At 42.4% G+C, this 25,084-nt stretch overlaps 1 protein-coding gene across 2 annotated transcripts in view; it reads left to right on the top strand.

Annotated features, from left to right (window-relative positions):
• RAD54L2 (RAD54 like 2) overlaps nt 1-25,084 on the top strand; it is a 67,246-nt gene continuing 42,162 nt past the window's right edge. For both annotated transcript variants that reach the window (XM_079317255.1, XM_079317253.1), the window contains exons 1-2: nt 1-154; nt 21,097-21,303. In XM_079317255.1, coding sequence (XP_079173381.1) covers nt 21,153-21,303 — 151 coding nt within the window. In that variant the 5' untranslated portion in view covers nt 1-154; nt 21,097-21,152. The remainder of the gene's footprint in view (nt 155-21,096; nt 21,304-25,084) is intronic.

Raw genomic sequence — 25,084 nt, 5'->3', positions numbered from 1 at the left:
GGGGACGAGGCGGGCGCTGCGACGGGGGGCGGCCCCGAGCGGCGGCGGAGCCCGAGGAGCGGCGGAGGCGGGAGGAGGCGGCGGGACGGCCGCAGCTCCCGGAGCGGCCGCAGCTCCCGGGGCCGCCGGGCCGCAGCCCCCGCCCGCCGCCCAGGTGAGAGCGCAGCGCAGCGCTGCGGGGCCGCCGCCACAATGGGAGAGGGCCGGGCCGGGCAGGGCGCGCCGGCGGAGGCCCGCTCGCCTCTCCGGGGGTGTGCGCGGGCCGCGGTGGGCGCCGAGCGGGGGCGGCGGGGGAGCGGCCGCCGCGGGCCGAGGGGCCGGGAGCGCCGCGGGGGTGGGAGGGGCGGTGCTGCCGGGCCGCCCGGGGGGCGGGTCCTGCTGCGGGGCGAGGAGCCGGGGGCTGCGGGGCTGGGCCCGGGGCTGGGGCTGCACCCGCCGCCGGGAGCGGGGCGGCCGGCCCGGACCCGCCTGGCCGAGCCTCGGGGCCCGAGCGAGGTTCTGGCTGCGGGGGAGCCGCGGGGTGCGCGGTGTCCCCGCGGGGTGCGCGGTGTCCCCGCGGGCTCCCGGCTGTCCGGCCGTGCTGGCGGCGCGGTGCTCAGATGGAAGGGCCTGGCGCTGCCCGGGCACAGCGCTTGTCACGCTCTGCTGTGGCCGAGCGGCTGTGATCTGTGGTGCTGGTAAACATGGTCTGTTACACTGCTAAACAGACATGCAAAGTCCTGATTTATTGTCTGTGTGAGACTTGTTTGTGAGCTGTGGAAGGGGAAGGCTCGCTGTGCTGAGCTGGTGCTGCTGATCCTGTTACCTCTCCTCTCCGGATCCTGTCTCCCAGCTTTTTAACTTGCTCCCTTCCAGGAATAGGTTTTGTGTATCTGTATGTTTCAGTGCTCACAGTTGAGAGATGCTCATAAGCTCCATTGAAATCTCCTCCTGTCTCTTAGTCGATTGGTACAAAACTGGTGCTTTAAAAAGTTCTTGCTACAACCCTTCAGTCTATGTGCGAGATTTTCAAAAACCCAAGAAAACCCAAACAAACAACAACAAAAAAAAACAAACCACCAAACAGTAAAAGGAAGTAACTGTTCTTTTTTTCCTTTGTTCTTTTTTTTCTTTTTTTTTTTTTTTTTTTTTTTTGTGCTAATAAGATGGTTACATTTGCTTGTCTTTATAGCTTTGCTAACACTGGGTATCTTTTATATGGTTATGCAAGCATCATGCTTGATGAATAATCACTTAGCTTATAGGAAATCATTGCAGAAACTTGTGTGTTGGTTCAAGATGTTCTGCTGCCTAGTTGAAGATGATAGCTCCCCTTCCTGACTTAGAGTAATGGGCTTTGTGAGTGGTGCTGTGTGCTTCAATGCAGAGTCAATTAATTTAGGATAAACAGCTTTTGTTTAAGTAGCTCTGCTCTAGGGGCAGCAGCACCCAGCAGAAGAATAAAAACAAACCAGTTTGCTTAGACCACTGCAGGTGCTCCTGGTGGGAGCTGGCATGGTATTGGTTTGCTAAGTGAGGCTTCTTTTCCCAGATGTGGAGCTGTACACCCTGAATATACAGAGAGAACAATGCAGCATCTTACCTTGTGCCTTTACAGCATCAGAATGTAGGGGTTTTTCCTTAAGGGAAGTGCTGGACACAAAATTTTCAAGAAATATACAGTTGCTACTTTAAGGCAGAACTGTTGTGGATGTTCTGGATTTTCTGCCTCAGAGTAAAGACCACCTTCTCCCAAAAAAGCTCTGAATGTTTAGGCACTGGATTCTGCTTATACTGCACTCAGGTAACTGGAAACTTCTGCACCTCTTAAATCTCTTGGAATTCCAGATTTGATGCTCAAGGCTATTGCAGATCCTGGGTGGAAACCTGTGCTTTTCTGAGGAGATGAACTAAACAGTATGGGTTTTGTCTCCTCTCAATAGTGATCACATTTTAGTGAAGACTTGAAAGGTAAAACCTGGCACAGTAAATTTGTAACAGGACATTGTGGTGTTCTCTGGGATCCAAGTTGACATTGTGGAATAATTCAGGCTGGAAAGGGCCTCAAGAGGTGTCTAGTCCAACCTGCTGCTCAAAATGGGATGTACACGAAGGTCAGGCCAGGACTTTGTGAGGACAGTCAAGCACCAGAACTGTCCTCAGCAGGAGAGACCTATTCTCTAGGTCAGGTCACACCTGCACCATTGCAGTTTGTGTCTAGTGTCCTGTACACAGACCCTCTGTAGGTCCAGCATATCTGCTGTCAGCTCCCCAAAGCCTTTTCTTCTCCAGTCTGGAGCTTCCCATCTCCCACAGCCTCTCTTCACACAGCTCTGTCCCTCTGAGCATCCTGGTAGCCCTCCACCAAACCCACTCTGATTTATCAGTGCCTGTCATGTATTGGGGGTGCCCAAAGCTGCCTGTGGTGTTTCCAATGGCTCTGGAAATTGCTGACTGCCAGGAAGGCATGGTTTCCCTGGGTCAGGGTGGCTGTGCTCCTGCTGGTCCAGCCCAGTGCCATCTCCATGTGCTGCATTTCCTGTCTGCAGGGATGTCTTTGTACACACGTGCTCACCACCAATGGCTCAGCCTCTCCTGCCCCAGCTCTGCAGAGAGCCTCGTTCATTTGCACACATGTGTAGGTACACACACGTGTCAAATCACAGCACCTGCAGCACAGAGCAGCTGTTCCATCCTTTCCCACACATTCCAGTTGTCTCTAGTGTGACTCTTGGCTCCTTGGGTCCCTTTCCTAAGTCGTCTGCTGTCACACCTATCCTGACTTCCCAGCTTACAGGTCTGCAGGTTACCTTGTCTTCATTTATATTTCTCAAAATTTTGTTGTTTCAAACACTTCTCTGAGAAGTTATTGTGCTAGGAAGGGAGTGGCAGACTTTTCCCATGGGGATGGGGTTGAGTCAAATTTGATCAAATCCAGAATGTAACAATGCAGAAAGTGTGCTTTCATATATGGTGGTTTATGGGTGTGAGCTGAATGAAACAGTTGGGTACAAGGTTTTTAATAATGGTATTAGTTACCATGCAACAATGTTCCTGTACTTTCTCTGAACTTTTTTCTATCAGGTGCTTAGAAGTTTTTGGGGGGGACAATATCCTGTAGGATAAATATTCTCTGCTAACAAGGTATCTTATTTTAAACCTAATTCTCCAGAACTTAGTTCCTGCAGAGGGTAAGTACTGTTTGCTATTCCTAGATCTTTAGTACAGATACAGATTTGAGACGTTTTTTGCTTACACAAGATAATTTCTGCATTGTATTTACCTGATTGTTAAGTTAATTACAGCTGAACTAGTTTCAGAGGATGCTCATCTCAAGACAGATATTTGTTGTGTTTAAGCAACACTTTAGCTATATAAAAATAATTTATAGAGAGCTGGGGTTTCCCCTGCCCCCAAGTCAGTGCCTATTGAATACTTTTGCCAGCACAGAAGATTTGTGTAGAATTTGATATTTAGGTAATTTGAAACAACGAATAAATTTTTTGTTTCCTGTTAACTTCTAGAAACTTCACATTTAATTTTTAGGGCTTTATGCTTATTAAGAAACAATCTTAAAGATGAAAGGGAGTGATGAAATAATGAACAACCATTTGTTGTTTGGGAAAGTGACTGAATTAGCTGATGAAATCAAGGGTCATTATATACTGGGAGAAGAAAGAAGGTGGAATTACAGGTAGCCATAAGAAGGTAAAATTTGTTGAACAGGCATCTTTAGAAGCTGGTTGAGTTTCTGAGAGTATGATGGTATTGTTATGTTGTTTGTTTTTTTAAGTCATTTTTTAAAACCAGCTTGCTGGTGGCATGACATTCTAAATAATAGTGAGGTATTGATCAGTATTTTGTATGTGATAACCAGCAAATGCCAACTGCACATTTGCTGACAAAATTGGTATATCTGAAGTTGAAACAAGTTTTGAGGGGGAAAAAAGGTGAAAAAGCTTATATTGCTTTAATTCATGTATAGAACTGCATTACAATATCAGTAAGATTTGTTACTCTGAAAAATATCTCAAGGATCTAGAGATACTTTCTTTTCTATAGAAAATAACCTTTCAGAAATTCTTAAAGGTCAGATATATGATTGACTTAATTTATGCCTGATGTGGAATAGCAGAATTTGTGTGCAGTCCTGTGAGCAAGGTGATCCAGTGCTTTTCATTCCCAGAGCAGCTGTGGCAATTGAAATCTTGCTTTTACTCAGTGATAATGCTGGAGTTGGGGTCAATCTGACACTTCCAAAAATCTTGTGGCATTTCAAAGCTGTCTGTGACTCACTTGAAGTGTTACATCCATCACTCTGACCTCATAGCAGCATTTTTAGCATGCTCTAAAACCTGCAAGTAGGAACAGTGATTTGAAGCCCTCTGGGGTAACCTGTCAACTTGTCCCAAAGCCACTGTTCTGGGAGTGTATCTGCAAGTTGAAATGCACAAACAAAGAAAAGCAGAATGATCCAAGTTTGGTATTAGTGGCAGTCAGTTATTCAAGCACTGGAGAATATGTAGAGGCTGGTAGGCACTTGTCTGCTGAAGTATTGATCCTGTGCTGGAGAAAAGTGCTGAATAACTTCATGACTGAAGATGTCATTCAAAGATGCAGAAATCTTTAGGGGAAGCCAGGTGCTTCAAAATCTGGCTGAAGAAATCTGTTAAATGCAATCAGTGCAGCTTGTGGTATAAACACAGAATGCAGCACTCAAACTATACAAACAGTGCCCTCTACTACTGCCCTAAATCCGAAGAGGAATTTCTGAGCTGCAAAGTGCAATTACCATTTGCTTCTTGGACACCTGTTTGAAGCAGAGGAAAGTTCAGGAGATGAACTAACTTCTTGTTGGTATAACTTGAGTTACTGTGCACACACAATGGTACTGGTAGGAGCTAGCCAAGAATTAAACATATTAACAAAATTTCTCTTTTGTCACTGTAACTGTTTCTGTGCTGGTGGAACTTTGATGGCAGATAGGTAGAAAACCAAAGGTGGAAAAGCTCAACATGCCCACATACTTTCTTGGGTAACAAATACATTGAAACTTACACTGAACCAGGAGGACTTTGGTCGAGTCAAGTGCAAAACAACATGCTTTATATAAGAGAGGCACTAAACTTATAAAAGCAATTAAAGGGGTTTTGTAGTGATTTGGCAGAAAACTTTACTCTGGTGTTTTCTGTGGCAAACCAGCTTGATCTAATTAACAGAAAGTGGAGCTGTACAAGGGCAGAATTGACCAACAGAAGGTGCAGAACTTGTCTGGTTGGGTACAAAGGGAAAACACAGGATAGGAAGTAATTGAAACACAGTGGAAATAACATAATTTTGACTTGTGCTTTCTTCTCTTCACAGTGAAATTTTTTATGTAAAATTCTTGTGAAGAGAACTTTTCTAGCCCAACAGAACTATGGAAATGAGATTTTAGAGACATGGTGATTCACCAAAGATTTTCTCCAGTTTCTCAAATCTTACCCAGAACAGCAGCATCAATGAAGTATAGGTTATTATATCTGAAGTTGTTGAATCCAGAGTAAATAGGTTGTTAAAATGTATTGATCTTGTGTGAATTTCTCTAGCTGTTTGTTGCTGATACAACAACAACCTACCAAACCCCAAGCCAAATAAAATTAGTGGACCTGTACAAAGCTTGGGAGTGGATAGAGGGGCACAGGTGCTCCCTCTGCCTGCTGAGTCAACATGGAAAATGGAATGTTGCTCAAAAAGGAACTGATTGAGGAGGGCTGCTGCTGGGATTTACTTAAAACTAGTGAAGCAAAAGAGACTCTGTTACATGGCTGGGGAGTAGCAGTCCTCTGGAAGATCAAAACATTCTAATTAAATCTCTTGTATCAAACACATACTTACAAATGGGATTTGTGTGGTAATTGTATTCCCATGACTGCTTCAGTCAATGAGGGTGTTGTTGAAAAGTGAATCTAATTCAACAGATACAGTTTCATGTATGATCTGTGAGTCAACAACTGGATTAAAAGCAGTAGATGTGGAAAATAGAATATGAATGGAGGATTTTTTCAGGGATTTATAGTAGGTCCAGAGCTTTGTAGTAATTTTGTCAGTGGCCTGGAAGAAAACATGAAATTAGAGCTGTTCAAATTTGTGGATTATGTAAAGGTTGTGCCTGAGTGGTGAAGCATGAAGAAGGAACAGCAGCTGTACAGTGTCCTCTGAATTGTTTGGGTAACTGGGTTTAATATGGCCAAATGTTTTTATAGAGCTGGAGCATGTTATGCATGTTATGGGAAAGACTGGAGGCTATAGGTTTAGAATACAGAACTGTGCTTCCAGAAACCAATGACCTTGTAAAGGATGGCAGGAGCAGAGCAGATACATGGCAGTGAGTCCTCAGAGCTTAAAATAAGCTAATTAATTTTTTAAATACTAATGTACATTCATAATAGCAGGAAATACTGAATAAGGACAGAGAGGTAAAATCAGTTGCAGAGAATTTTGACAAAGTTTAATGTCGGTGTTTTTAAAGAGATATTCAAAGGCAAGAAAGATGTAGTGTTCAATGTTATTTGAGGGATTAAACTGGTCATTATAAAACTTTTTCTTGAACTGCTCAATCGGTTCAGCTTATCACAAGGTATTTAAAAGTTTCTCAATTTTCTTTGGGCAGAATAGGCTGTGTACCAAAGGGCTCTTTAGTGAAAGAAGATACAGTAGCAGCCAGTGCCTGAAAGTTAAAAAGATTATTTCAAATTTGGAAAAAGGCACAGATTTTTAACAGTGAACGTGATCTACCACTGAAGACATTAGAAAGATGCTTGTAAGTATTAAGGAAAATTAGGATGTCTGCATCTCTTGAAGTCATCAAGTCAGGATGGAGTATCACTTGGAACATCTGGGTGAGGAAATGCACTGTAATGTACAAATGTACCTGCCAGCATGCAAGTGCAGGGACATTGGCACTTGCTAAGCAGATCTCACCCAGTCATGCTCAGACTCTTCCTGCACGTGCTGGAGTCAGTCCATAGATCTGGTGGTGATAGTTGTTCTCTTATAGCACTCCTTTAAATCTCTGAAGTGTACATTTTCTCTTGAGGGAATAAATGTGCTTGTATGTGCCATGTACTTAAATGAAATCAAATATTTGTGATCTCTTTTTGGGAAGTACTGTCATTTTTGGTGATGGGGAGAGGAAGGGGCTGTATGGGGACAGGAGTGACTGTTTCATTTCCTGAAGAGGTTGGAATATCTTCCCCAGTGTTTTTCCTCCAAAACATCTGATAACGTGCTCTGAAGATGTTGACTCCAGTAGTGAGTAGTCTTTACATTCTGTAGAAATTGCTTTTTCACTGGAGGAAGAAATTGCATGTGCTCTTGCTGGCAGAGGTAGCTGAGTGTGGATGCATAAGGATGTTGTGCCTCGTGTGTCTCTGCTAGTATGAAATCAGTGTGTCCCCTTGTCCACCAGAGGAATGGTTTCTGTTGAGTTCTGTCTGCCAAAGCAGTGAAGGATGTACAGAGAGAAAAACTGTGGGCCTCTTCTGCCTTGGCCATTAGGGAGAATACTGATTGTCTGTGGGTTCTCTGTGAACAGTTGGTTTGGGATGTTTTCCTAAACCCTTCTGGGAGTACAATGGAAATTAGTCTAGCTGTGACAGCAGCTTGTGCCTGGTAGGCACCTTTCCAGACATCCTGATCTTTTCCCCATCACAGGATGGGTGTGTGCCCAGTCATGTGTCAGGGAAGGGCTGTGGGAAATGCAGGAGCTGGGTCTGTGCTCGTGGCAGATGGTTCTGGGTGGCCTTTCCCCTTTCAGCAGGGAACCTGTGCCTACACCTGCCCTTGTGCAGAAGGGATGCTCCAGCAAGCATCAGATACAGTCTGTCTGTTCAGGACCTCTGGGTTTGGGGAAGGGTCAGCACTATAAGAAGTGACTTTTTATCACTGAAAGAGCCTATCCTGAAAGAAGTTACATTCTTGGAGCATTTTCCAGCCAAGTGTTACCTTTTCCCTTCTATGACTGACTTTATTATTTTGGCAAAGTCTTGTATTTTTTTATGGTTTTATGCACTCCTGGTCTGGCCTGTGCAGGAAGACTTAGAGGTAAATCTGTTCAGGGAAGCTGTTTATCTTTTAATTTCCTTGCAGTTTGGAGTGGGTGTGTCTCCTCTGCATCTCCTGCTCTCCTTTCTGTTATCTAGTGTGACCCATTTTGCTGACAAAGAGAAGGAAGGCAGTGAAGAGAGACAGAAGTGGTTATAAGTGAACAGTTTCTTCACCTTCCCCCCTCCCTGCAATGATCTGTTGGCTTCTCTTTGCAGTTGCTTTATAGCAGGCAAGATTGAAGGTGAACAGAGTTAATTGTCTAGGAGTCTGTATAAGATTTTGGGGATTGGAGGAGATTGTAGAACTCAGGAGATAAGGATTTCAGGTTTTAAAATTTCATTTGGTCTTAATGTGCTGGAACACCTCCTATATCCTGTATCAGACAGGTATCTTTCTTGTGGCTGCTGAGGGGACCAGTCACTTCTCAGTTTTTTTTATGCTTGGCTGTGACATTGTTTAGTATGAGCTATAGAATGTGAAAAAGTTTACCTGTGGCCTGGGTTAGAAAATTGAGACCAAGAGCAGCAGTCTCTGGAGTGGCAGCTTCATTCTTGTGAGAAGTAAGGATGAGAGAAGACTTTTAGGACCTCATGCCAAGGGTGTTTATGCCTGCTTGAACACTTTGGGTGAAGTTCAAGTGTTGAGTGGAACAAACACAAAGCAAACACAGGGGATGTGCATGACAGGTTACACACAACAGTATGTGTTTATGGCCAGATCCCCATACATTTATCTATGTATATATAGCCAGATTCCCACAGTGGCTCTTGGTTGCATTTTAGGGAAAGGTCTGTGTTTTAGGACAGCCCAGGAATAACTACTTATCCCAGATATAATAAGAATACAACAAGAAAACAAAGAAAGGCAGAGGGCTAAAGAAAGTGATTCTCTTATTCAAGTACTAAAAGTCAGCCCTTGATCTCGGGGTGGGGGGGAGGTTCACCATGGCCAAGGTAAATTCTGCTAATGAGGTTAAAGAAATTATACAGATTGCATCACTTCCCTTTGTCACCCCGTAGAGGTGTTCCTTTGACAAGTCTCCCTGAGTGCATTTAGGAGGGGACACGCCCTGACCCAGTGAAATTTCTGTCAGTGTCTCAAGGTGGGGACAGCTTATCTTCCTGCTCTCTAAAACAGACCCTTATCCTGCTTTTCTGGTGCCCATGTGTAATTGGAAGGACCTGTTTACAGAAGCTCTCACTAAAAATTCTGCATGCTAATGACTTACATGAGGTGGTGTATTTTGCTTTGAGTTTTGGGTAGTTTAAGAGTATTTGCTGTGGGGAGAGAGATGTGCACAGCCAGGGTGTCTGACTGCATGATATAATTTATGATACTTTTGTGCTTTGACTGGTAGTTGCACTGGTTTTATCAATTGAAAAAGTCCAGCAAAATCAAGTTCAGAACCAGTTTACACAAACCAGATAGTGATGCAATGACTCTTCAAAGAAAGAGACAACTTAGATTCTTACCTTGGCTACATGCACCATCCTTTGGGCTGGAGTTGTGAAGGCAAGGAAGCTTTGTCACAAGGACTGTCTCACTTTCTCAAATAGAAATGCTGTCTGTCCCCTGCACTGGAGCAATATCTGGCTGATTAGAGCATGGCCTTGGTCACAGTGACTCCAGCTTGATCAGGTGCATGTTCTCACCCTCTCACTGTTTGTTTTTTTTTTTCCCCTTTGTGCCTGCACAGATGTTCATGCAACTTTATGGTATATCACACTTGGGAAGTCAATTTTGCTTCCAGGTAGGTTTTCAGCTGAATCAGACTGCTGTCCAGCCACACAGAGGGGTTGTGCTGGCACAGTGTGGGAGCAGTGTGTGAGTTGGGAAAAGAACAGCTGCTGCAGAAAATGTGTGCAAGGCCTGGGAGGTGGCAGTCAGCAAGAGGGAAAATGGGTAATTTAATCAAGGGCATGTGTTTATTACCCTTCTGGTGCCTATGAAATCTGAAAACTGTCTGTCAGTGTCAAGGCACGTCTCTGTCTCTCTAATTGGTGAGCTTAGCATCAGGGTTTGGTTGCCATCTTCTGTTTAGTGTGCTCTTTTTTTCAGTCTTTACATTTATTATCTGCATCACTCACTGATGGAAGCGAATGTAACAGCATTCCCAGTGTAATGAATGTAACTGTCCAGAGGTTTGATTACTCTTGCAGCATTGCTACTTAACAGCTGTGTGAAAAGGCAGCTGGCTGTGGCTTCTCCTTTCCCAAAATAGTGCAAGAGCTGTATATCCCCTCCTTAAAAAAGGTGCCTGGGTTATGGAATGCACCTCAGCACCCAAACACGAGCTTCTGGGCACAGGAAGTAAGAAAAATCAGCTTGCATTTGTAGGGGATGTTGGGGTGGAGGAGATAGCAGGAACAAAGAGCATTTTCTTAAGTCAAGAAGTTGTAGGAGTGGTGACATCAGCTGGATTTTAAGTTCTTTGTCTGTAGGTGTCAAGGAATTTAGGGAGCAGGACCAAGAAATGAACCTTTCAGGACCAGTGTCTTTTTGTGCTTAGTGTATGAAGTGTAATGCAGGCTCTAAACAGGAAAAAACAGTTGCCTTGAAAACTGGGTGTCAAGGTGATTGTTCCATGGAATAGAGAAGAAGTGCATTTGAGATCAGATATTTGGGGAAAAACTGTTATCCCAGAAGAGATTTTTTTTCTGATTTTTCCCTCAGTCTTGGTATGTGGTTTTGTTTTCTCTGGAAAAGAATTGCCTGGTGAAGATGGTTTTTTTGGTGGGGAGAGCTCTTAATTTTGGACAGTTCATAGTAAGATTCACCCTAACCAGCACTTTTAAGTTTCTGTCAACTGTAACTTCACATCCTGTTCTCCAATGTATGGGAATAGTCAGGTTTGTGATCTGAATTTGTTTATTTTATAATGACAATAATTAACTGCTTGAGAGAAGTAAGACCCAGATAATGAGTAGAGAACACTGGAGAAGTGGGTCATACTGCTTAGTCATACAGACTCTGTAGGAAAATGCTTTTTTTTCCCTCCCTTATAAAAAATGGTTTAGAGGTGCCTTTTCCTTCCTTCTGTACTTACCATAGCACTCACAAAAAGCAAGAGAGATCTTATATTTCAATTAAATCAATACTTCTGGTCAGTGAAATGCTTATTTTAACAGAATGAGATACTCTGTGCTAGTGTGGAACGTCTCTGTGAATATCTGTCCTTTTATTGTGATGAGAAAGTCTTTAACCTTTATCATTTGCCTCCTTCATTCCTATCAAGGGGACAACTGTGAATGAAGTTGACTGAGATTTTACAGCATTGCCAGTAAATCTCCTTTGGAAGTACAATGTAATTAGTTTTTTCTGTTAAAGAATACTGTTAACTGTACCCAAAATCTCCCATCAAAATAAGAGTTTGAGTTATTACACAAATTGCTTACTTCAGCTCAAATCAATAGTAATCAAGAATTCCTACAATTAGATAAATGGGCAAGTTCAGTTAAATGACTGGACAGAAAAACTGGCTAAGGCTAGAGTGATGGAGAATGGTGCCACATCCAGCTGGGCACTAGTGGGGTTCCCCAGAGTTTGGTATTGGGGCCACACCTATTTAATATCTTTGTCAGTTACTTGGATGAGGGGATGGAGGGCAGCCTCAGTAAGTTTGCAGGTGTCTGGAAAGCTGCCTGGCAGGAAAGGGCCTGCAGTGCTGGTCAGCAGAGGCTGAATGTGAGCCCAAGGAGATCAGTGGCATCTGGCTTTTACCAACACTGGTCTGACCAGCAGGACCAGGGCAGTGACTGTCCCCTGTGCTGGCACTGGTGAAGCACCTCAAATCCTGGATTGATTTTTGGGCTCCTCACAACAAGAATAACATTGAGATGCTGGATCTTCTCCAGGGAAGGGAACAGAGCTGGGGAGGGGTCTGGAGCACATGTCAGATGAGGAGCAGCTGAGGGAGCAGAGGGGATCAGCCTGGAGAAGAGGAGGCTCAGGAGGGACCTTATTGCCCTGGACAATTCCCTGAGAGGAGGTTGTAGCCAGGTGGGGTTGGTCTCTTCTCTCAAGGATCAAGCACCAGGATAAGAGAAAATGGTCTCAGATTATGCCAGGGAGATTGGATATGAGGCAAGATTTTTTTCATGGAAAGGGTTGAAGCGCTGGAACAGACTCTTCAGAGAGGTGGTGAAATCACCAGCCCTGGAGGGATTTAAAAGATGCATCAGTGTGGCACCTTGAGGCATGGGTTAGTGATGAACTTTATGGTGCTGTGTTAGTGGTTGGACTCTATGATTAGTGCTGTTCTCTAACTCAAACAGTTCTATGATTCAAGAGTAATAATGCAATAATCTAACTAATAATTGAAAAGGAGGGGAGATAAATAGTGGTGAGGCAAGACATTCCATTCCTGTTGTATTTGAGGAGATAACAACATCTGAGTGTAGGGATGTTGACTTCTTATGACATATGGTTGCCTTCAGTTGGGATGGTAACAAGTCAATAGGAGAAGACCTGGCTTTCCTACTGTTCCCTGTTCTTGCTCACCAGGCACAGCTGCCAGTCAGGCAGTGTTTGCAAACCTTAAATGAGCTTTGACAGAAAAAGTGGTCACTGGGGGAAAGCACTTGACTGAGACTTGCTCTTAACTTTGAGGGAAAGCATACCCAGAAGGTTGTGGGTTTTTTGAAGATCACAGCTGAATGCTCTTTGTTATTTTGCTTCTGAATCTTGGAAATGTAACATTTTGGATTCTGTATGGATGTGAATATACAGTATTGAGTGTTTGTAAGAACAAGTACTGCAAAAGACATTGCTAGCGTTTACAAAAGTTAAGTGAATTTATACACTAGGGAGGTGGTGACATTTTTACTCTGAAAGAGCTGTGTTTGGTAGCCAGCAGCTACTTCTCTGGATGATTGTTGTGGTGCTTATTTGTCACACCGTGTTTTACAGTCATTTGTTTATATGTCCCTTTTCAGTTGCTTCTTCCTGGCTTAACACTGGATATGCTCATGTTGGTTGGTAGTTAATATCCTGTTTAGCATGGATTGGGACAGAACAGTTGGATATGTTTACCAAAAGGGTATGGTGTCCCTCAGGATATATTATCTTCCTGCTAATATTTGTGTATCTCCTTAGCCCAACTTGCATTGTGCTGCTTTTAAAGCTCTTTTGGAAGTAAACTTCAGTATGTAGAGTCATATACTGACAATTTTATAAGCTGAACATAAAATATGCATATCATGAGACTCATAGATCTATTTCTTTTGTGAAATAATATTTATTATCTCCATCGTGGTGATTTTTGTGTGTATCCAAACAATCCCCTCAGCAGTGTGTTGGGTTATTTCTGCTCTGTGGGGAGAGGCAGTAAGCTGAATGCTTTTCCCTTTCAGCCTGTCCAAACCATTGGGAAGTTTTCAGCCAGCAAAGCACAACCAAAGTGGCTTTTCCATTACTAAGGACAGAAGCACAGGAGGCTCTTTCCTCCAGTTGCTTTACATGTGAGCTGCTTATAGTGTCAATGTTCAGTGACATCAAAGCCGATGTATTTGTGCAGGATAGATAAGGATCAGTGTAAGTGTTTCATTTTGACCTGTTTAGTGGGGCAGGCAAAAATAAACAGGTTTTGGTTACTTTGTTCTCAAAACTACCAGAAAAGTGGCACTTAAACATTAAGTTTCTCCAGCACTGTGCAATGTTGCAGGGAGGGAATGACTATGAAAGAAGTTTATGACAGTTTTTAATCCTTTAATGGATTTTTAATCTACACTGGAATCCAATAAAAATTAGTTTAATGTCTGATCGCTTGGCAGCAAATTGGATCTAACATATGCTAATTGTCATACCACATGAGTTCAAAACTGTTCATTTCCATTTCCTCCCACTTCAGGATTTTTTTGGTTTTCCTCCTTCTTGTTTTTGCTCACGTTCAAGTTTCTTTGGTAAACTGTAGGTGGCATAAGTAATACTTCCTCATCCCTGGTGTAATTATCATTGCTGGAGGTGAGGTAGGGAATAGAGGAACAAACCCATGTGGAATTATTCCTTTTTCTACAAACTGCATAAACCAGAACTTCAGATTTTAAGTCCAGTTTTGAAGAGGGAGAAAGATGAGGCATCAAAATCAAGCTCCCAGTCCTCAGTGGTCTTTGTAGTGAAATGAGTTGTGTTTACCCTGTGGTCTGGTGGTGCCAGTGTGTGATGTGGCTGGTGTCTGTCTCACAAGGGATGGTGGGCTGCCCTGCACTGCTGCTGCTGGGAAAGCTCATTCCCTGAGCAGGGACACAGCAGTGAATCATTCCCCTGTAGGGAAATGTGCTTCTCTGGAAGGCAGAGTGTGAATGGGGTGGTACTGAGACAATAGGGTAGAATTATACCTTTTAACATTTGGAAAACTTGCCATTTTCCTCATCCAACATTGTTTATGAGGCATCCCAGTCTGTTTCTGAGGGATACCCTTCAAGGTGGTAAGACATCGTGTTAGCATCTCTCAATGACCAAAGCCACAGCTTGTCTTCAGAGAGTGACTGATCTTTCCTTGAGAGGGGAATAGCTCTGTGCCTTTTCACTCCTCTCTGTTCCACTGCTTTTGTTTATGTCATTTAGTCTTGATTTATTACATAAATTCTTCTCTGTCTCCTATGTATGACAAGAGCTTAAATTCCAAAGGGATCTTCCAGTTATCTCTATCTCTCCTGCTTGGGAATTGGCTCACATCTTGGCATAGTTTGGGTGTTCACGAAGAGAAGGCTTGGCACACCTCTCTCATGAGCTGACTTTTCAAACTTATCTTTTGGAATTTGAGGATGGTTATCATTAGGGATAATGCAAGGCAGGCAAGTCTTTCCCATGTTAATCTGTTGTATAAAATGTATTGAATGTAATTTGGAATCCTGACACACTGTTCCTTACTATTGAGTTTTCCCCACCATTTGAAATATTTTCTCAGTGTTTTACTCTTTACACAGGTATTATTTGTTTTTTCTATAGCTGTAGTAGCATGGGCAAAACATGTAAAAGCACACTCAAAAGTGGCTTTTATATTGAAATGCTGTTTGCTTTGAAAGAAACAGTGATTAGGGAAAGAGAGTTTCCTTTAGCAAGTAATGCAAGTGCCATTTTTATAGAATTTGACAAAGCTAAAAGCATAGATGGAGATTCTATGAAGTAAGAGAAGTTTTTTGCTGTTTTGTGGTGGTGTTAGTCTAGATATCAGTAATTACTGGAGGCAAAATGATCACATGCTTCTTACCTCAGGTAGCCTGAACTTTTATGCAGTAGAAAACAAACTGCTCTTCTATGGTGGTTCACTGGTGAGGTCATTTTGAGTATTTGAAAGGAGAGAGTTGACTTGTAGGAAGTCAGTTTCTGCTTCAATATGATTAAACAAAATTGCTTTTAGAAGCAATGTACCAGTGATTATGCAAATAATTATATGCATGATTGTATATACATACATAAATACAAACATAGAAACATTTGCCTGTTTCTGGTGGCTGTGTGCAGAGGTGAAGAACCTCCCAAAGTCTGTGGGGAAGGGAGTGCTGGCATCTTATGGGGAGTTCAGGTTTTCTTTGAGGGTTCCAAAACATTGCCACTGGCAGCAGTAGGGTGTTCCACATCCCTCCCGAGCTGCAGGAGAAGGAGCCTGTGCCTGCCAGGCAGCTCCCACTGCAGGTGATGGATGCTCAGTTGTGTAAGGAGCTACAGATGCTGCCATTGACTCATGCTGGCTCTTTTTGTTCAGATCCAAGTGGGAGCCAGGCCTTATGTAATGTTCATTGTCACATTCTCAGTGCCAGCACTGTCGTGTCAGCAGAGGGGAAGGATTAGCTCTCCCTTTTCTTTCTTTATGGGTTGATTTTATGGCTTTTTTTGGTTTGCTTTTTTTTTTTCATTTCTCCCACCCTTTTTTGCAGCAGCTTTTGTTGTATATGTTGTCAGGGAACAACCAGTTTCAGGCTGGTTTTAGTTTCGTGGTGCCTTTTAGGAGGGAGATTGTTAGCCTGGAGAGAATAAAGGAGCAGGTCCTGCAACTCTCTCAAAACTGATATATGGATGTGTTTCTCAAATCAGTCTGTTATTTTTTTCTCTCAGTTCCTGTTCCCCATAAATCACAGTGGGCTCACATGCAGTGTGGGTGAGGACTAGATCCATTGTCCAGTATTTGTGTGGAGTGGGGAGAGGCACGCTTGCTTTCCTCAAAGGGTGGTCCAGGACAAGCAGATACTCCCCAATTTATGATTTCACAGGCTGCTTCTTTTTCCTTCAGATTAATATTCCTGTGAAAAACACATCAGTTAGAGGGGGTCAGTGCCACTTAATTTGGTTTTGATTTGAGCTAGATGATATGGAGGACGAGATTTGTTTTCTTCCTTTCCAGCCAGCAGCTAGCTGTGAGTTACAGCAGAGAAACTGCATAGCTACAGTCTCAGGCTGCATAGGAAAAAGAGATTGAAATCACAAAGTAATCAATTGAGGATGACTTTTAATGCAGTTTGGGGGGGAATAAGTTCCTTTTGATTTTTCAGTAAGTACTTCTTTGCTTTGTTTAAAGCATATAGCTGGACTAGTGTAGTAAAACTGTTGGCTCCTTTTTGAAAAAATATCCTTTTAGGCAATTCCCCCTGACAACGTTTTTAACATAGTGATTTAATAGAGGTGTTAATATGTTGCACAGTGTAAATTAGAGAAATTCTAGTGTTTGTTAGAATCAAACTGTTCAAAACCACTGATCCCAGCTTTATTTCTTATTAGATTTTAAGGTGTAACAGAGAAATATTGTTATTTTCCGATAACATTGCAAGTTATTGCTTGCAAACTGTTCAAAGACTTTTTGTCCTAGAGTAGCTTAAGCTCATAGTTCCTTTACTCATGCAGTTGTGTGCTTTATAGTAATGTTCTGCTAGATACTGAAGGCTGCCTATGAGGTAGCAACATGGGACTAGTAGTGGTCTAACACACAGATGAGATTTCCCCTGAGGAACCAGCAGTTACCTTCATGCACATCCAGTTTGGAGTGTTTGTGTGTGAGCTGAGTGTATTAAGAGGAATCTTACGGCCCCAACCAACCATTTTACTCATTTGCTGCCAAACAAAAAAGAAAAACATAAAAGGAAATTATTATTGCCATAAAACACAACTGTGTAACAGACACTGAAGAGCATTATACAGTACAGATTTAGAAATATCTGTTTTTATGAAACTGTCTGTGCAAATCCTCTTGTGATTTGCCAGGGTGGTTGATCCTGTTTTTATGGCCAGGCACCACAATAGCCAGTGTGAAGTCTTGGTTACAAAACAGGCTTTAAGGGACAAATCTTGATGAGTCCCAGATATTGGGCTTGGCTGGAGGTTGGAGAGGTGATGGAATCCTCTTTACTGTTCAGCACTGGAGCAGCATTAGTGTTAAACCTGCCCTTTCTGAAGGGATTTGCATGGGATGGTGTGTACTCAGGAAGGAGCATGTCCTGTGCCTAAATCACTTGTGTTGCAGTGAGCAAAGAGCTTCTGGAAAGTCCCTTTGGCTTTTGTGGTTTTCTATAGATACAGGGGAACCCTGCACTTTCTCCTCAAGTGAGGAAGGACTCCATTCTGCCCTTGTCCTGCATCCTTGCTTTTTACTCAATGGTGTTTGTAATAGTTAATTAAATAATGGTTTAGTGTTTACAGTGCTACTGGATCCTCTGATGAAAGTTATGTGCAGAAATGCCATAAGTCCCCACATTCCCTGATGATTGCTGTTTCACCAAAGAGTTTGGCTCATGGCAAACACAGCCCTGCTGTGAACAACTATCATGTAGAAGGGGGAAAGTTGCTTTCACATTTCTCTCTCAACTTTATAGGTGAGAAGTGATTTTAAAGCTTTGCAGAGTGAAAGAAAAACATGAAGACAACAGAAATGTGTCCAAATTCTCAAGTTTTCCTCGTCTAGAAGTGAGCCTCCTTTCTGTGCAAGCTTGAGGAGGAGGCAGTCATCAGCACATGGCATTTACTTACTATCTGAAGTGTTCTACCTTAAAAAAGCAAACCCCAAAAAACTTCAGAACTATTTTTATCTTTGTTGAAAGACAGGACATAATACATGAGAGAGGCTGTCTTGGATGTTAATTTGATGTGCAGTTGATTGCAGGGTTTAACTTCTGAGTAGGATAAACATGACAGCTCTTTTTTCCTCCCTGAGTAAGCAAGAGGAATTTTTCCAAGTGTTTCTCTCTAATATCCCCGCCCGGTTTCTCAGCAGCCTCACTGCTGTCGAGGCACTGTGCTGGCTGGCTGCTGTAAGGGAGGTGCAGAGGGTTTGGTTTGGATTTCTTGGAGCTGTAGCTCTCCTCAGGCACACATCCCTCTCCGGACCAGCTCTGGGCAATGCAGTGCAGGACTGGGGAGAGCCCTGGGGCAGGTAATCAGTTTATCTCTCGCAAAGCGCCCTTGCTCCAGCGATTAAACACTGAGCACAGCCTGCCTGCGTGTGCAAAGGCAGGGGATGGGGCAGGTTGGAATAACTCAGCCATAAAACAGTAGTGGCAGCCACAATCTGGCCCTGTTGTATAATTGCCCTTGGTGGGAGGCTCCGAAGTGGGTCAGATCGGTGTGAGAAACGAGGGCAGGCTCGGGCTGTGCTGCCGTACCTGCTGCTGCTCCCAGTGCCACCAGGCAGGGTGGGAGCGCTGCGGGACCCTGCGGCGGGGAAGGGACAGGGACAAAAGCAGCGCCACAACAGGCACGGGGGAGTTACCCATCTTCGTTTCACCCAGCTCGGCAAAGTTTCATTAAGTCTTTTCAAAACCTTTTTTAACTCTCCTGCATATAGCCAGGGCTGCTGAGAGGGTGTCAGGCTTATATAGAACATGTTCTTACTGCTCAACAAAAATCAAGCTTAGATTCGAGCCCTTTTGTACTCCAGTCTGGGGAAGAGCTGCTCTCCACTATCTGTAGAAATACAGAGACCCATATCCTTGTCTTTAAACAATTTTCAGTGAATATTTTGTGTTTTGATTTGGGTTTTTTTTTATTTATTTTAAGGTTCTGGGACAAATGACAGAACATGAGAGAATGACACAGAGGAGGATACTGATGGGAGAAACTGTGTCATGTCATTCTGTGACCTGGAGCATTTAGTGACATTACAGCACTTCTGCTTTTTCTGCTGTTTGTGGAGGAGAGTTCATTCCTGCCATATTACCAGGTTGCTAATATGCATATTATTTGGTTGGTTAGTTTTATGTGGAAGAAAAAATAAGCCAGTGTTTTGAAATACACATAGACATTAGCACATTTGTTAGGCAAAACTTCTGATAATAGATGGCTTTGTGTATGCAGCCCTTGACTGAAGTCACCAGACATCAGAAGACAAGGGATGCTGTAGGTGACCGTATTGCAGCAGCCTGACAGCAACTGGGCTTGTTCCTGCCTACCAGCAGACACAGAAGCTGAATTAATATCTTTGGCTTGTATAAACTGGCACAGTTCCACTTGAGCTAATTCAGGTTTTGGCCTTTTTTGCCATCTGCTTGACTAAGCCAACTTACTTTGTATGACACATGTAGTAGTGGAGGGACTTCAGTTGTCTCAGCCTGGTGGTTAAGTGCTCCTGGGACTGAGTGGTGAAAGGTTTCCTGTTCCAAAGACCATCCATGCAAAGCCTTCTCTTCCATGTGTTTACTTTCTTTCTGACACTCTTCAATGTTGAGGAGCTGAGAGGGGCAGAGCAGGAGTTGATGACTACAACTGGAATAATTCAGTGTACTCAACAGTTAGATTTCCAGCCCTACTACAGGGGTCTACACGGGTGTTGTTTTTAACCTTCAGGTTTTTTAGCTAATCTGGTAACTGCTGAAACACAGCTTAAAATGAAATGTAAGTGTTAAATGAAATTTTAAGTGTTTGTAGATATTTGAACTGCCTTATCTGCTTAGAAGTTTGTGGTTTAGTAGTTTTTTCTTTGTTTGTTTTTAAGTGCCTGATAGTTCTCAACCATTTTATAGTTTACAGTGGAAATGTGGTATAAGTAGGGGACAGTGGGATGTGAGTGATGAGGAAATGTTTCCTTCATCTTTCTTTATAGCTTTCTGGAGAATGTGTGGGTAGCAATTCTTCTGCAGCTTGATTTTTGAATACATCCTTAGCTTAAGATCAAGATGCCTTCTTTATTTTCCTTTCTTGGTTGTGGTTTTTTTTCCATCCATCTTACATGACTCCTTTAGGATCATTCTGGGTATATGGAAGAGGAGTGCTTAGGAGAATCCATCACTGTCCAGAAGTGACAGTGCATGATTTGAACAGATAAACTGGTGACTTTGTGGTTGTCTTGATCATCTCTTCAGGCTTTATTTTTATGTTTTACCACAATTTCTGCTGTGATGAACTGGATTGGTGTAACAGAGAAGTTATGCACAGCCAACCCCAGTTCTTGTCTTTGAGAGAAAGGAAATACAAATTTTGTCTGATCCAGCCTTCCTTTGTGTTTACTTTTCTTCCTGCCCTGTTTTAGAAAGGGAATTCAACCTTTAGAACTGGGTCTTTGTTGTCCTCTGCCTGAACTATGAAGGTAACAGGTTTTTGTTGTGTGCTGGGTCAGAGAGCTCAGGCAGGCTGTGCTGAGGAGCTGGGTGACCTTGGCAGTGGGTACAGTTGAGGCAGGAGAGGGTTTCTGTCTCTGAGCCACATCTGCACACTGTGATGGTGTTTGCAGGGATCATGGTAACAGGTATCCAGAGGGGATGCTGACACTGATTCTTTTCTGTATGCTTTCTGATGGGGTGGTTGTGTTCTGAAATTGTTCACATAATTTATTAATTTTTGCATCTCTGAATAATCAGGCATTGATACCAGGAATCTTCCTTCTGTGTGAATGTCAAGGATACCAATGAAAAGATGGAGATTCTTCAGTGCTGGGCCTGTATCATTATGATCCATTCCTACACAGGATTTCGTGCTTTGTCTGTTATCTAAGCATTATTTTAAATGCTGGTTTCGTTTTTTATGTGCAGTAATCCTGCTATGGTGCTGAGCCTTGAGGCTCAGAGTTGGGATTTGCTGGGCTCACGTTGCTCTCTGGTGTCCTTGCAGGGCTGCCTCACGGTAGAACATGAGCAGGTAATGCACAAGGAGCACCACTGGGAATCATGTCAGACGAGTCAATCTCAGGGAGTGATCCGGACCTGGACCCGGACTTGGAGCAGGAGGATATGGAAGAGGAGGAGGAGGAAGATGAGGAGGAGGCGATGGAGGAGGACAATGATGGGGATGACGAGGAGGACTTACTTGATGAAAGTGGTGAGTGAATGGGGTTGGGAATATGCATGCCTACAGAAAACTGGCTGCCACCCTTTGGGAGATGGTGTAAGGGTTAGGATTTGTCCAGCTCTTGGTAGGGAGAAGTTCTTATGTGCCTGTTTAGTTTAAATAGGTATTTAATGTATAATATGGTCTCCTGGCCAAAAAATATTTTCATCATCGAAACAAGCCACAAGTATAAATTGTAAGGAGGATAGAATTTTTTAAATAGCTTCAAATTTTGGGGAAGCAATTATATAAAGAAGTAAATAAGTTAATTTACAATTACTTGTATTTTTTAAAGGATGTGGTGAAAATAAATCTATTTATGTAATTGGCTTGCCCCATACATAAACAGTGTGATGGATGCTATGGACAAATATTACTCATTCACAGTATCATCTTTAGCAACTGGAAAATATTTTCTGCCAGCTTGCAGGTTGAGTTCTCCTTTGTTTGTTTTACAAGATGAAAGATGGAAGTGCTAAGTAAGCTGTCACCTTCTATCCTCACCTAGTTCCACCTGCCCTACTCTCCCTTTCAGGAGAGGAACAGTTCAGGCCAGTGCTAATACAGGTGTTTGTGAGCCTGTGCTGTGCAGGTTACATTTGAGTGTTACTGGTTAACTGCTCTGGGTTCCAGTATGATCATAGAATTGTCTGTTGGTCCAGAAGGGCTGATGTTCTAGGGCACACAGACAGCAATGCAGAGCTCAGGTGGGAATTCCCCATGCTGAATTTGCCATCAAATTCTTTGTACCACAAAACTGTAGCCAGAGCCTCAGGAGGGGCTGTATTTGCTTCCTTTAAAACTGCAATTTTTAATAACTTCACAGGGTATGCAGGTATTTGAATACACCTACCTAAACCAGCTGAGAGTAGTCTTCCTTTTCTTAGCATAGACTGTGCCAAAAACAGATACCTCTCTCTTCTAGTTACTGAAGGATTTTTGGCTTCAAAATAAATTGTTGTCCTTGAGTGGTATTTGTTTGTTGCTACATTCAGCCATGTGCTACTTGAAGATGCTGTTTTGATTTTAAATGCTTTCATAAAAATGTTTACACCAAAAAACATATTTCTCTTTTTTTATTCACGTGATGGCTTTTTCTAGTGACAAAGTAGCAGAAATGGAAGTGCTAGTTCAGGTGAGAAACAGGGAATTCCCAATATCAACACAAATAAGAGTTACAAGGTCACAGATGATCTGTCTCAGAGACTGGTGATGATGATGTCACTTTGTTCACAGGACCCTGCAGCCAGTGGAGCAGGAGGAAGTGTGATGTGCTTGCCAAACTTTTATTAATAGAAGGGAGTGTCTGTATGTCATGTCCAATGGGTCATTCCCATGGTTATTTTATAATAGATTTATGTACTTTATCATCAACATCTGTAATATTGTGAGTGAATACTCAAAGTTGTTTGTCAGGAGTATTCTTTCCAAAGCAAACAAGATCAATGTAGTGAGCTGCTAATGACAGCTATTTATTTTCATGTTAAAACACTAGAAATATCTGTTTATGTTTTATATATTTGTAGTGACTAATTAAAAATAATTTTTAACAAATGTAGAAAAGAATGAGTAACAGTAAAAAGAATTTAGGTAAAGCTACATAAAGTATTTTTATGGCTGTTCATTCGGTACAAGGGAAAACTCCCATGAGCTGAGCAGAGCTAGATTGCCTCTGATATTTCAGATTGTTCAGCTTTAATTCTGTCTGCCACAATATCAGAATGCTTTCTGGATGCTTAGATATATAATTATTATCTTCTGTGGAGGTGTCCAGTCTGCTTTTCCTGATATCTCCTTAGAGCTACACACTGCCTCCAAAATGTCATTTGGCATCTGTATCACCTTAGATCTAATATAAACCAGTCTCCTGCTCTTTAGCCTATGAAATGCAACCAGCTTCAGAATTAAGAGGTTCATTTTATTTTGCCCATCTGATGTTTGTAGCCCTGTCCCTTTGTAGACTGATCTCATTCATAAATACCATATTTGGAACAGACAGTTTTATTCATAAGAAGGGATGCAGTGCTCTAATGTTTATATTATGAAGATTTTAAAGAGCTTAATTTTAATAATTTCAGTTAAAACTTTGTTCTCCCTATTCCCAGCTGTGCTGTTCTCCTCCCCTCCTGGTATTGTGGTTGTTCTGATACCACTGGGGATCCTGGGGGGATCTTTCCCTTGAGGATGGGCTCGTGAATATTTCTACCACTCTAAGCTTTAGATGATTATTAATCTTTCACAGCTATTTCCTTGGAGGGGTGACAGACTGCATAAATATTTTCTCCAAACTAAAACTGATTACTTGTTTTAAATAATAGCTATTATATCAATTACAAAAATAACATTTTTACAGTTTGCTTGCAAACTAATGGCTTTGTTTAGGATTTCCATGTATTGATGGTGGCTCAAATAACTTAAGAACTTTCCAGTGTTGATGTAATATTATCCACATTTGGTGGTGGTCAATAATATCATCTCAGACTTAGCAGTGACTTGTGTTTTGCATTTTTAACTTGTTTTTGTCTTTCTGGTACATGTTGTGTGTGAAGTTAATCCTTGTGTGTAGTTTCAGTTTCATATTCTTCTAGAAGTTGTTTTTACATTCTGGTACTTGATTGCTATCTTCAGTTTTGGTGCATTTTTCTTATTTCTGCTCAGTTTTGTTTGCATTTAGCATAGGCTGTCCTATAGGTGGTCTAGAGTTTAGGTTGTATAGTACAGTATTGAAGAGCACAGCTCTTCAACTTTTGCTCCTGCCCTCAAGGAAACAAAAGAGCATGAAAAGCTAATTTTCTGAATATTTCTGGGGAAGTCAAAGCTAATAGCCACATGGATTACATCCTTTATCCATTTCATTGGTGGTGGCCAGTTAATGAACCTGAGCATCATGTGTAGGAGCTCTTACAGCTTTAGTGTTTTTTTCCCCCTAGGATGTTCCTTCCAGAACATACCTATTCTATTCACAGCCCCTTCCCCTTCTGTGCCAGACTGCACACCCGTCCCAGCAGCACGATTCAATCCTAGCCAGAGGCTGCCACTGCTTTTCCAGCCTTGTCATCCCTGCCCACTTCATCTGTTTTCTCATCACTTGTGGGTTGCAGCACCTGTTTTATCATGTTTGATTTTGTGATAGCAATTCGTGACTGCTAGGAACTTCTTTTGTTAACTCCCTGGATCGTTCTCACTAGAAATGTGAAGTACTGATGACTGTAGAGATAAAGGGCTGTTTCAAGTCCTGCACTTTTTCTCTGATCCTGGTTGCTCAGGGCTGTGTAGGACTCCATAGAAATAAAAGCTAATTTGAGCAAAGAGGTAACAAATCTCCAATATGGATTTTAGATATAATTTCAAATGCATGGACCGTTTATACCTCAGAGCATTCCCAAGGAAAGCTGTTGAGTGTTTGAATGAATCCCACTGTACTGTTCTGTTTTTCTATTTTGGGAATGTCTCTGGATTATTCTGACTGATGTCTCTGGAATTCATTATCTCTTATTCATACATATTGCTGCAATTCTGCTATTAATAGTGATGGCAAGTTGCTTGTTTTCTTACCTCTGAGTATATGGGTTAAACACTTTCTTAAAGTACAGTTCAGGGTAGAAGTTGTTGTTCAGTTCTCTCAAAGATGTCTTAATGAGCACAAGCATTCAGACACTGTCCTCAAAGGCTTCTGGTTGTGCTTGCATTACAGATGCATAGTACAGCAGACAGGGGTTGGAATTAGTGCTTTTAGGCTATACTAGTGAACAATTTTCCAGTACTACAGTAG

The sequence above is a fragment of the Erithacus rubecula genome (genome assembly GCF_903797595.1).
Source record: "Erithacus rubecula genome assembly, chromosome: 13".
Lineage (NCBI taxonomy): Eukaryota > Metazoa > Chordata > Aves > Passeriformes > Muscicapidae > Erithacus > Erithacus rubecula.
The sequence above is the reverse complement of the archived record's forward strand: the minus strand, read 5'-3'. Positions and strand labels throughout refer to the sequence as shown.